General features: G+C 45.7%; 1 protein-coding gene across 1 annotated transcript in view; it reads right to left on the reverse strand.

The window, feature by feature from the left end:
- Window positions 1–14,460, reverse strand: part of LOC142663610 (actin-binding LIM protein 1-like) — a 57,836-nt gene extending 43,376 nt beyond the window's left edge. Inside the window, exon 1 of the mRNA XM_075842363.1 lies at window positions 14,293–14,460. Coding sequence (XP_075698478.1) covers window positions 14,293–14,434 — 142 coding nt within the window. The 5' untranslated portion in view covers window positions 14,435–14,460. The remainder of the gene's footprint in view (window positions 1–14,292) is intronic.
- Between the last annotated feature and the right edge of the window lie 54 nt (window positions 14,461–14,514).

Here is a 14,514-nt window from a genome sequence, read left to right on the forward strand (position 1 = left end):
TTTTCACTGCGCAGAGAACTGGCTGGCCCGGCAGAATATGACCGCGTTCCGTCCAGCGCGGCCGCCTATTATTATTACATGGGGGGGGGGGGCTACTGACCTTGTGCTCTGATCTGCACCTGAACGACAGCATTAAAATAGTCTGTAATCTGGGAATGTGGGGGGGGGGGGGGGTGCGGCCGCCTGTGACTATACATGGACATCAGCAGTCGCTCCGCTTTATCCCGGATTAACCCTTTCCCTCACATATGCCAACATTTGCAGCTATTTCCAGAGGCTTCCATGTCTGGTGACGTCACCGGTCAGAGCCCCTGGAAATAATGTGTGAGCCCCAAAATACCAGGCAAATCTAATACAAAAAATGAAAGTGAACCGCTCTACCATGTAAAATATATTTGGAAAGTGTTTGAATAGCAACTCCCTAAAATGTTATTAATGGAATCGCTCCTTTACCGGAGAGTCTGATCTGAACCTATAGCAGGGCCGGGGACATAAAGAACTGCTGCAGCTTCTCTGTCTGCAGGAAGAGCACGGACTGGCATCCAATGACCGTGGAAAACCGGTCTGTGTCAGTATGAACTGTATTTCTTGCATTCTATTCATGGATCAGAGGAAACAGGATGAACAGCTTTAGATCTCTCCAGAATAGAGAGCGGCAGGGAATTGTGGAGAACCCAGTAGGATGGATCCATGATAGATATAACCACCCCTGAGATTATCATCAGTAGCGAGGGTCTCTTGGGGTCCTGGGAGCGATAATTACAGTCCTGTCCGTGATTTCCTGGCGGTCAGACACAGACGCTGATCTTGCTTATACAAAATGTTGGACGGACAGAAAAAACAGACGCTGCTGACGCTGCTAAGCCCTGTCCTGAATGGAAAGCTGAAAAGTCAACGCTTTCCAGTCCAATGGTTTTCAGGACCCGAGCTCAAAAGAAAGAGTGAAAGAAAAAGCGAGAGAGAGAGAAAGAGAGTGAGTGTGAGAGAGAGAGAGAGAGAGAGAAAGAGAGAGAGAGAAAGAGAGAGAGAAAGAGAGAGAGAGAGAGAAAGAGAGTGAGAGAGAGAGAGAGAGAGAGAGAGAGAGAGAGAAAAAGCGAGAGCGAGAGAGAAAGCGAGAGAGAGAAGGAACAGGAGCTGTGTGGGTTGTTACAATGTATCACATCATGTATGACCCCCCCCCCCTCCCCGAATCGGAGTAATATTGTCCCAAAATATTGATTATACACGGCTGCGTGCAGGCCCCACAAGGGTTGTCACCCAACTTTTCTGGAGTCCAGAATGGCAAACCTTCCTGGCTAAAAAGTGAGCAAGGATTTATTACTGTACGGATATCCGCAGCAAAATCCGCGACAATACATCGCTTGCGCATTTGTTTGTAGATTTTTACTTTCCCATTGAAATTATTAGGGAAAATCCAAAGCAAATTCTGGCTCAGTCCGCAACACAAATGGACATAATGCAGATGTACAAATCTCCACCGCAGCTCAAATTCAAAACCTCTGCAGCCTGTCAATAAGATTTGTTAATATCTCAAACACTCGGCTTGTGTGGTTTCCACTGCAGATATTTACACCCCGTGTGAATTTACCCCAGACGAGTTCTGTAGAGGGGGAGACCATCAGTATTAGGGGGGATTCACACGAGCGTGTATTCGGTCCGTGCGGGCCGCATGGTTTTCACGCGCCACGCACAGACCAATACAAGTCTATGGGGCAGTACAGACAGTCCGTGCTTTTTGTGCAGTGTTTGTCCACTGCGCAAAGAGCGCGACATGCTCAATATCTCCGCGTATTTCGCGCATCACGCACCCATTGAAGTCAATGGGTGCGTGAAAGCCACGCAGGTCGCACGGAAGCACTTCCGTGCGAACCGACTGAAACAGCGCACCAGCTGTCAAAAGGATGAATGTAACCAGAAAAGCACCACGTGCTTTTCTGTTTCCAAACATCCAAACGGAGTGTCTTTGAGATGAGCGAACCCGGACAACCGAACCGAACTTCACCGGGTTCTGACCTCCAGTCTGACCTCCCGGGATGACAATTCAGTCCAAGTGACAGCTCCAGCCAATCACAGGCCAAGCACAGGCTGCAGCGGTCACATGGACTGCGGCGTCATCCAGGGAGGTGGGGCCCGATGTCGAGAGGCGCGTCACCAAGGACGCGTCACCAAGGCAACAGCCGGGAGGGAAGTTCTCGGTAAGTACGAACTTTTTCTTTTTTTTTTTAACAGGTTTCTCGATCTTGTGTTCGGCATTCACTGTCGAGGGTGCTGAAAGAGTTACTGCCGATCAGTTAGCTCTTTCAGCACCTTGGATAGTGACAGGCGTCGACTAGCCTCATCTCTATGATGGCGGCTGCGCGAAAATCACGCAGCCGCGCATCATACACGGATGACACACGGAGCTGTCAAGTGGTTTTTGCGCGCGCAAAAACGCAACGTTCGTCTGAATCTGCCCTAAGGCCGGGTTCACACAACCTATTTTCAGGTGTAATTCAGGAGTTTTACGCCTGAAAACACGCCTCCAATACGTCGGCAAACATCTGCCCCATTCATTTCAATGGGCTTTACGATGTTCTGTGCAGACGACCTGTAATTTTACGCGTCAGGGTATGTTCACACGTAGTCAACAAAAACGTCTGAAAATCCAGAGCTGTTTTCAAGGGAAAACAGACCCTGCTTTTCAGACGTTTTCTGACCAACTCGCATTTTTCGCGGCGTTTTCGCTGCGTTTTTTACGTCCGTTTTTGGAGCTGTTTTCATTGGAGTCTATGAGAAAACAGCTCCAAAAACGTCCAAAGTGTCCTGCACTTCTTTTGACGAGGCTGTATTTTTACACGTCGTCGTTTGACAGCTGTCAAACGACGATGCGTAAATAACAGGTCGTCTGCACAGTACGTCGGCAAACCCATTCAAATGAATGGGCAGATGTTTGCCGACGTATTGGAGCCCTATTTTCAGACGTAAAACGAGGCATAATACGCCTCGTATACGTCTGAAATTTGGCCGTGTGAACATACCCTCACTGTCAAAAGACGGCGTGTAAAATAACAGCCTCGTCAAAGAAGTGCGGGACGCTTCTATACATTATATGCGGGACACTTGTATACATTATATGCGGGACACTTGTATACATTATATGCGGGACACTTGTATACATTATATGCGGGACACTTGTATACATTATATGCGGGACACTTGTATACATTATATGCGGGACACTTCTATACATTATATGCGGGACACTTCTATACATTATATGCAGGACACTTATATACATTATATGCGGGACACTTATATACATTATATGCGGGACACTTGTATACATTATATGCGGGACACTTGTATACATTATATGCGGGACACTTGTATACATTATATGCGGGACACTTATATACATTATATGCGGGACACTTATATACATTATATGCGGGACACTTATATACATTATATGCGGGACACTTATATACATTATATGCGGGACACTTATATACATTATATGCGGGACACTTATATACATTATACGCGGGACACTTATATACATTATATGCGGGACACTTCTATACATTATATGCGGGACACTTCTATACATTATATGCGGGACACTTCTATACATTACATGCGGGACACTTATATACATTACATGCGGGACACTTATATACATTACATGCGGGACACTTATATACATTATATGCGGGACACTTATATACATTATATGCGGGACACTTATATACATTATATGCGGGACACTTATATACAGGACACTTCTATACATTATATGCGGGACACTTATATACATTATATGCGGGACACTTATATACATTATATGCGGGACACTTCTATACATTATATGCGGGACACTTCTATACATTATATGCGGGACACTTCTATACATTATATGCGGGACACTTATATACATTATATGCAGGACACTTATATACATTATATGCGGGACACTTATATACATTATATGCGGGACACTTATATACATTATATGCAGGGCACTTATATACATTATATGCGGGACACTTATATACATTACATGCGGGACACTTCTATACATTATATGCGGGACACTTATATACATTATATGCGGGACACTTATATACATTACATGCGGGACACTTATATACATTATATGCAGGACACTTCTTGGGACGTAATTGGAACCGTTTTTCATTGATTCCAATGAAGAACAGCTCCAAATTACGGCCGTAATTGACGCCTCGCAAAACGCGAGTACGAGCAATTACGTCTGAAATGCAGGAGCTGTTTTCTCCTGAAAACCGCTCCGTAATTTCAGCTGTAATTGTCGTTATCGTGTGAACATACCCCGAGAGCCGGACTAGTGGCCATACTGATCGTCTCCCACACTGAGCACGGATGAGAGTTCTCATAACGGAAACAATATTGGAATGTTTGTGGGGTACGGAAAAAATACTTGTATCCATGTCTGACAGCCGGACCTGATCCCAACCCACATTACAGCTGTCAGTGTCACACACACAAAGTTATGTGGAATCACAATACAGAAACACAAAACACACAGACACAAAGAAACACACAATAACAGAAAATCCAGGATCACAAAAACACACACACAGGAAAATCAGAAACACACAAAAAAATACATAGAAACAAACAGACATAGACAAACCCACAAACACAGAAATTAACAAAAACTTATACACACACACATACACACACACACACATACATCTATATATCTATTAGTAAACACACAGCTACAAACATAAAAATAAACACAAATAAATACAAACACAGACAGAGAAACAGACACACGTAGAAATGATCACACACATTGTCTCGGTTTAGAAGCTCCAGCACTTTAACAATCAGTTTTTGGTTCCATAGCTCCGGAATTCCATGGTGGAAGTGTTTCCTGAGAGGACAGATAAGACTCCTGTCATCCCACCACACTATCTCAAGACAGACCCTCCAAAAAATGTCCCCCCTCCCTGTCACAGTGTGATATGGGGCAACATCGTCATTCCAACCATTCCATACAGGACACCAGGGACCCACCCAACCCGGCCCGAGACAGAGAGTAGGGGAAGACACCCATCATCCAAATCCATACCAATCTGTAAAGGAGCGACACATTACTACCACTACTCCCCACATCAGGTTCTAGCACCGGGCAACATAAAAATAGTATATGACATCCACACTATATATTACACATCGACACAGAAGAGCAGCATCAGTGACAGGCTATTATCATCCATTACACTACATATGTTACATTACTGATCCTGAGTTACATCCTGTATTATACTCCAGAGCTGCACTCACTATTCTGCTGGTGGAGTCACTGTGTACATACATTACATTACTTATCCTGTACTGATCCTGAGTTACACCCTGTATTATACTCCAGAGCTGCACTCACTATTCTGTTGGTGGAGTCACTGTGTACATACATTACTTATCCTGTACTGATCCTGAGTTACATCCTGTATTATACTCCAGAGCTGCATTCACTATTCTGCTGGTGGAGTCACTGTGTACATACATTACATTACTTATCCTGTACTGATCCTGAGTTATATCCTGTATTATACTCCAGAGCTGCATTCACTATTCTGCTGGTGGAGTCACTGTGTACATACATTACATTACTTATCCTGTACTGATCCTGAGTTACATCCTGTATTATACTCCAGAGCTGCACTCACTATTCTGCTGGTGGAGTCACTGTGTACATACATTACTTATCCTGTACTGATCCTGAGTTACATCCTGTATTATACTCCAGAGCTGCATTCACTATTCTGCTGGTGGAGTCACTGTGTACATACATTACATTACTTATCCTGTACTGATCCTGAGTTACATCCTGCATTATACTCCAGAGCTGCATTCACTATTCTGCTGGTGGAGTCACTGTGTACATACATTACATTACTTATCCTGTACTGATCCTGAGTTACACCCTGTATTATACTCCAGAGCTGCACTCACTATTCTGTTGGTGGAGTCACTGTGTACATACATTACTTATCCTGTACTGATCCTGAGTTACATCCTGTATTATACTCCAGAGCTGCATTCACTATTCTGCTGGTGGAGTCACTGTGTACATACATTACATTACTTATCCTGTACTGATCCTGAGTTACATCCTGTATTATACTCCAGAGCTGCACTCACTATTCTGCTGGTGGAGTCACTGTGTACATACATTACTTATCCTGTACTGATCCTGAGTTACATCCTGTATTATACTCCAGAGCTGCATTCACTATTCTGCTGGTGGAGTCACTGTGTACATATATTACATTACTTATCCTGTACTGATCCTGAGTTATATCCTGTATTATACTCCAGAGCTGCACTCACTATTCTGCTGGTGGAGTCACTGTGTACCTACATTACATTACTTATCCTGTACTGATCCTGAGTTATATCCTGTATTATACTCCAGAGCTGCACTCACTATTCTGCTAGAGGGGTCACTGTGTACATACATTACATTACTTATCCTGTACTGATCCTGAGTTACATCCTGTATTATACTCCAGAGCTGCACTCACTATTCTGCTAGAGGAGTCAATGTGTACATACATTACATTAATTATCTCACTATAATGATGGCTTCAGAGATGAAATCTCCCAGCATTCCCTGCTTTCTCTGGTGATTTTAATTCGGAGTAGGAATGTCTTTACACCAGGCATTTTGGGGTCTCAGCTCATTGTGTTTGGGTAACTTCACACGTGATTAACGTAATCATGTTTTTGCCGTGTGGCTAATTACGTTCCGGCTTTACAGCAGTTCTGCGCTGCAGATTTTGGCCGCACATCAAAGAGATGATGCAATTGGTCTTCTTTGGAGTCGCCTGTAGGTACCACACGGACACACATACACACACACTTTTTGCAGCGTTTCAGCTGCGTAATTCGCAGACGTTATGGATTTTGCTGCAGATTGATGTGAAATGCCGCAGTTATGCAAGAATTGCAGTGTTTTGCTGCCATTTTGGGGAAGTTGTAGCAATAAATCGCGATTTGGCCACGCCATGGGAATATACCGTAATACAAACGCAGAATGAGGAGAATCTACTGCAGGTGAAATCTCAGCTCCCAGCGGTGCCGTCCTCCTGCTACTACAGACCGATCATCCGCCTGATGGGAGTGATTCCGCTGATAACTTTACATTACAGAATCGTTATTTCAGCAATTCTCTATTCTACAACGGAAACTTAAACCGACACTAAAAGCAGCGTGGCCGATTCCCCAGGCGCCGCTCGTCCCTTCTCAGTTTGCTGAGCTCAGGGTGGAGAGGACTCGCATATTAGAAGAACTGTAAATACAGAGAGATGATGATAGATGATGATGATGAGGAGGAGATGATCCGCTGCCCGTCAGTGATCAGTATGATTGAGGTCAGGAGAGAAGCGTCACCTTAAACATGTGCAACCGTTTGTTTGTTTTTTTTATGCTCCAATGCATCTAAAATGAAAAGGAAGTCACTTTATAGGAGTCGTCGTCCACGTTTATAAAATCTTATTTTTTTCTAAAATGAAAAGTTATTAAATTTTCTAATAGACTGTCTGTATGAATTCCTCACGGTTTTCAAGATCTCTGCTTGTTGTTATTTAGCAGGAACATTCATTGTTTACTTCCAGTGGATAAAATTCTGTCCATGGTCATGTGATGGACGGCTCGTTACAGGGTCATGTGATGGACACACAGGTGCATGGCTCGTTATAGGGTCATGTGATGGACACAGGTGCATGGCTCGTTATAGGGTCATGTTATGGGCACACGTGATGGGATATTTAAAAGACACTGTTCTGATACACATCATGTAATGAGCCGTGCACCTGTGTGTCCATCACATGACCATAGACTGTGAATGTTCCTACTTAATAACAGCAAGCAGAGATATTGAAAACTGAGGAATTTATACAGAAAGTATATTAGAAAATGTAATAAGTTTCCATTATACAAAAAAAAATAATTCTGAAACTGGACAACCCCTTTAACTTTAAATTAAATTTACTGGCATTTTGTGTATACAGCTCCTAGACACACACCTAGTTGTCTCCATGGTTACAGACTACAAAAAACCTTGTGTAGTCTGATCCCACAGTCACCTGTGACTCAGTCTGGCCCCTCTTCTATGGTAAGGAAAGTGGAGTCACATGACTGCAGGACCAGACTACATGGGGCTTGTTTATAGTCCGTAACCATGGCGACACATAGGTCTGCAAAACGGAGAACGAGCTGAAGGCGAATAAAGACAACGAAACGCAGAGTGCGATCTTAGGAATGTTGTCTGTGACTTTAATATATACACGTGGCAGGAGGGACAGGGACACCTCCGTCCTCGGGGGGACTGAAAGTCCACGGCTTGAACATCATTTTTTAATTTTAATATATCCAACATTTCGTGCTGATTAAGTCCATAATAGATCATCTTTGTAGGTGGTGGAGCTCCGTTCTTCTGATACAGAGCTCCAAATCCTCTGCATAGACGGTTACAGGATAACATTTTCTACTTGCAGAAATGCAAATCTATTGAGCGATGAGCGGACGTAGATCCGGCCTAGAATGGACGCGAACTTCTGACATTAATGTGCAAATACGGCATGCGCTATAATGCGCAACTTAACGCAGAAAACTGGCGTAAAATAATCCATAAATCCCCCCATTGTGTTAAGCTCCTGAACACAAATAGGAAAGTGGTTACAGTTTTTTTATGACGAAATCTCATTTCACGCTAATCGTCATTTTATTGCGGCCCCTTTAATTTGTACCATCTGACCACGTGACCCCCCTGATACAATGTATCAGCTCAGGGCCAGGAAGCAACAAAGTAACGAGTTCAGCAACAACTTTGCAGAGGTTCGAAGCTCCGTAACGAAAATATAACCTACAGCGAGGGATGGGGGAGGGGGGGGGGGAGCTATGGATTTTATGATGTGACCTTGTAACTATCAGCGGATGGAATATAATAGCGCGATTCATATTACAAAGTGCAGCAGATACGAACACTACAGGAGATATACAATATGAGACTACACTACAACCTGCTCAGCTCTGCTAGAAAAGCGGCAACACAGGCATCTTACCCAGCGGAAAATCCGGCTCTATCCTGAACGCTGTGCAAGGAGACAAAACACGTTACACCGCGGATTTATACACAGATCACACTCCACTAATATCTCAGCCTTCAGGTATATCTGCCTCCGGAAAAGCTGGGTGACTACCAACATGCCTCCCCTTACAGATGCCCAGAGAAGTGGTCACTCAGCTTTCCTGAACAGACGATCTATTATATACAGAGAAACGCCACTCTTGTATGGCTGACTTGCCATTCGGGGCTCGGGGAAAGCTGGGGTCCGACCTCTGTGACCCCCACCAATTACTTCAACTAGACTTCTTTCTAGGCCCGCAGACCCCCACTGATCGGACATTGATGTCATATCCTAATTTAATGCCATAAACACCTAAGTGGGAAGACCCCTTTAAGTATAATCGCCATTTTGGCTGCTTTTTACTCTGTCTCAGTCTTAGGGTATGTTCACACGAGGGCGTCCGTTACGGCTGAAATTACGGGGATGTTTCAGCCTGAAAACATCACCGTAATTTCAGCCGTAACGGCATGTGCAGGCGCTTGAACGCCGCGTCCATTACGGGCGTAATTAGCGCTGCTATTCATTGTCAATGAATAACGGCTCCAATTACGGCCAAAGAAGTGACAGGTCACTTCTTTGACGCGGGCGTCTATTTACGCGCCGTCTTTTGAACAGACAAACGTCTTTCAATGGGCAGATGTTTGTCAGCGCTATTGAGGTGCTATTTTCGGACGTAATTCGGGGCAAAAACGCCCAAATTACGTCCGTAAATAGGCCGTGTGAACATACCCTCAGGGTATGTTCACACGGCCTATTTACGGACGTAATTCGGGCGTTTTACGCCTGGAATTACATCCGAAAATACGTCTTGAAAGCAATGGGCTGACGTTTGTCTGTTCACACGAGGCGTATATTTACGCGTCGCTGTCAAAAGACGGCGCGTAAATAGACGTCCGCGCCAAAGAAGTCACTTCTTCAGACGTAAATGGAGCCGTTTTCCATGGACTCCATGGAAAACCAGCTCCAGTTACGTCCGTAATTGACGCGGCGTTCAAGCGCCTGCACACGCCGTTACGGCTGAAATGACGGGGCTGTTTTCTCCTGGAAACAGCCCCGTAATTTCGGCCGTTACGGACGCTGCCGTGTGAACATACCCTTATGTGTCATTGCAAGATCTGGACGCAGGAATCTCGCAATCCGCGCCCTTTCCTAATGGGTCCCAACCGACCAGGAATCAGTAATCCGCACCTGGTGGGGGAGGAGAGGCTGCAATTTATATGATCTGAATATGAAGGATATAGAATATATATGGACAGCCACTAAGACTTGTGTCACACCGGCTGTCAGTCCAGTCAGTGGCAGCTCCCGATTCATTTCCTACAGTCCGGCATTTGATAGTCCAGAAATCCAATAATTCTGCATCAACAAAAGGAAATTATAAATAAAACCAAATCAGATCTAGAGGAAAGTGATGGAAATAAATAGATTCCCCAGATCACAGATGGAGCAATAGTCTGCAGCAGCCGCAGCGCGTGCACGGCCTGATGTCACTTATCAGAGGAGCAGGAAAAACTCACAAGTTCATTATCAAAGTTTATCAACAGGCAGAGGGCAAAGGTTGTACACGGCAGCGGAGCGCACCCACTCCATAAACAGCGCCAATAATACCGCTGGAATGTTCTCTCCTCACACGCCAATTCATAAATCACTCATCTGTCACTGCCCTGCGCCCTACATAGATACCAGCGCCTGGCGCGGTCCCCGGCACAGACTCCCTCATAGATGACAATATCACCCCAAATATATGACAATGTAACCCCCCAATATACGACAATGTAACCCCCCAATATAAGACAATGTAACCCCAAATATAAGAGATGTAACCCCCAATATAAGACAATGTAACCCCCAATATATGACAATGTAACCCCCAATATATGACAATGTAACCCCCAATATACGACAATGTAACCCCCAATATACGACAATGTAACCCCCAATATACGACAATGTAACCCCCCCCCCCCCCCCCAATATAAGACAATATCATCCCAAATATAAGACAATGACAGTAATTTGGAAGGTGACCTGTGACCTCACTTCCCATAGGTTGCGGTATTACTGCGATTTTACCTCGCGTTTCCACCTGGAGTTTTTTATTTCTCGGTTTCTTTTTCATCTGTTTCTGGGAAAGCTGAGTCCCAACCAATATGACTGCCACTTGTCATCCAGCTCTTCATAGACTCTGAATGGCAGAACTACCCCCCCCCCTCCCCCCTCTACCTCGGATAATATTGCTGCATAATTCTGCGTCATTCAGGAGCGCCGGGTGAACGTTTCCTCTTTAGAACGTCTTTTATTTCTGCCGTTTTTCGGTTGTACATCAAGTTCTCAGACCGTTTGATTCAGAGGAAGCAAAATAAAACCCCTGGGGAAGGGGAACAACTGCGGCACATGGGGGGGGGGGGGGGGAGTATAAAAATGTAACACAAATATTACAATTATCCTTCCATTTATATAATAAACGTATTTGACTCGCTCTAGTGATACGGGGGCCACATTCCCGGGGCCACAGTCACCGATATTTACAGCGGAGGTCGTCAGCATTTCCATTCTCCGTCCCTGACGTGTCGTGCTTTGTAGCAGGAGCATTCCTGACATACACAAGTTCTAGCGACACATGGAGGGGCCACACAGCACAGGGACCCGACACGTGTGAGCCCAGCTGCTGGGACGGGAGCATCCCCCTATGTGCGCCGCCATCCCATATATATATATATATACACACACACACACACACACACACTATCCTCACTGTACATCTTATAAATAGAACATTAAAAAAACAAATTAGACAACACAATGACCCCGAGAATCACAATTATCGCTATAAACAATGTGACACCAGGATCCAGTGATGGTCACTATTCTACACTTTGTATAGCGGAGACCAACCTGCGATCCCCGGAGGAAACGTCAGACAATGAAGGAGCCAAAACACAATAACAACAAAGCAACAAAAGTATCAAAAAAGTTACAAACAGCAATTACTAAGAACATGAAGGGTTAATAAACCAACGTAAATTCAACTCTGAGGGTATGTTCACACGTAGTCAACAAAAACGTCTGAAAATCCAGAGCTGTTTTCAAGGGAAAACAGACCCTGCTTTTCAGACGCTTTTTTACCAACTCGCATTTTTCGCGGCGTTTTTCGCGGCGTATTTTACGTCCGTTTTTGGAGCTGTTTTCATTGGAGTCTATGAGAAAACAGCTCCAAAAACGTCCAAAGTGTCCTGCACTTCTTTTGACGAGGCTGTATTTTTACGCGTCGTCGTTTGACAGCTGTCAAACGACGATGCGTAAATAACAGGTCGTCTGCACAGTACGTCGGCAAACCCATTCAAATGAATGGGCAGATGTTTGCCGACGTATTGGAGCCGTATTTTCAGACGTAAAACGAGGCATAATACGCCTCGTATACGTCTGAAATTTGGCCGTGTGAACATACCCTAAGGGTATGTGCACACACACTACGTCCGTAATTGACGGACGTATTTCGGCCGCAAGTCCCGGACCGAACACAGTGCAGGGAGCCGGGCTCCTAGCATCATAGTTATATACGACGCTAGAAGTCCCTGCCTCGCTGCAGGACAACTGTCCCGTACTGTAAACATGATTACACTACGGGACAGTTGTCCTGCAGCGAGGCAGGGACTCCTAGCATCGTACATAAGTATGATGCTAGGAGCCCGGCTCCTTGCACTGTGTTGGGTCCGGGACTTGCGGCCGAAATAAGTCCGTCAATTACGGACGTAATTAGTGTGTGTGCACATACCCTAATGCGTGGTCCATAGCTGTACGACATGAGGAGTAGATACAGGGAAGTCCTCCACCTGAAGACCCCCCCCCCCCCCTCTCTAGAAGTCCTCCACCTGAAGACCCCCCCCCCTCTCTAGAAGTCCTCCCCCTGAAGACCCCCTCTCTAAAAGACCCACACCTGAAGACCCCCCCCCTCTAGAAGTCCTCCACCTGAAGACCCCCCCTCTCTAGAAGACCCACACCTGAAGACCCCCCTCTCTAGAAGTCCTCCACCTGAAGACCCCCCCCCTCTCTAAAAGACCCACACCTGAAGACCCCCCCCCCTCTCTAAAAGACCCACACCTGAAGACCCCCCCCCCCTCTCTAGAAGTCCTCCACCTGAAGCCCCCCTCTCTGAAAGTCCTCCACCTGAAGCCCCCCCTCTCTGAAAGTCCTCCACTGGAGACCCCCCTCTATGAACATCCACTGGAGAGACCCCCATCTATGAACATCCACTGGAGACCCCCCTCTATGAACATCCCCCTGGAGAGACCCCCCGTCTATGAACATCCACCTGGAGAGACCCCCGTCTATGAACATCCACCTGGAGACCCCCCTCTATGAACATCCACCTGGAGACCCCCCTCTATGAACATCCACCTGGAGACCCCCCTCTATGAACATCCACCTGGAGACCCCCCTCTATAATCTACTGGAGACCCCCATCCATTGTGCTTTGGATCTACCTGTGTCCATTGTAATCAGTGATTTCCTGCAGCATTAAATAAATCTCAAGGTATCAGCGGATTACTGGGGTTCTCATAAGTGGGGCGCCCCCTCCCCACAAACAAAAAATCAGCTAACAACTGACACCCCCCCCCCCCCCCCCCACGTAAACTACATTGTAGAACGCGAGATGAGGAAATTCTCCGCTTCTGGGAAAGCTGGGTGACAACCAATGGAATATGGTAACAGCGACCACCATCATCTCATCACTGGGACATCTTAGTTACAAGGTTCGGATAGCACTAGGTATGCATAGTGGGGTGCACAGTACCTCGTTTCATCACCGGGACATCGTTACTTATTATGAAAATGTCCGTCACGAGCGATGATTCTAATGTACAAAAATGTCATCGCTTTTCTTATTTGCGTTGATTAGAACATCATTCACACGTAGCAGATTTGTTGCAGATTATTCCGTAACTGAATATCTGCTCCATACATGTGAACGGGGCGATTCCTGCAGCAGGTTTAGATTTCTGACAGTTCCATTCAGATGAACGTCCCGTCCCAGGCTCAGAAATTTCTGCAACACGTGAATTTAACCCTAATGTGTCCAGCGGTGAGTGACCCATCAGATTGCGCCGATCACTCCCAGTGTAATAATTACCTGTTTCGTCTTTCACCATGACAGCAGCCACTTCCCCCGGGACAGGAGCGTTTCTGACAGTCAGAGCGGTTGATCGCGGGTGCTCGGCGCGGTCAGGAATGAAGCTCTGCCTGCTAAACTCTGCAGCTGCTGCACAACACATGGAGCATTCCCCAGAGCGAGCGGCCTCTGCTGCCTCCACCTGACACTGTGCATTCCTCCCCCTCCCATCCTCTGCTGCCT

The sequence above is a fragment of the Rhinoderma darwinii genome, chromosome 11 (genome assembly GCF_050947455.1).
Source record: "Rhinoderma darwinii isolate aRhiDar2 chromosome 11, aRhiDar2.hap1, whole genome shotgun sequence".
NCBI lineage: Eukaryota > Metazoa > Chordata > Amphibia > Anura > Rhinodermatidae > Rhinoderma > Rhinoderma darwinii.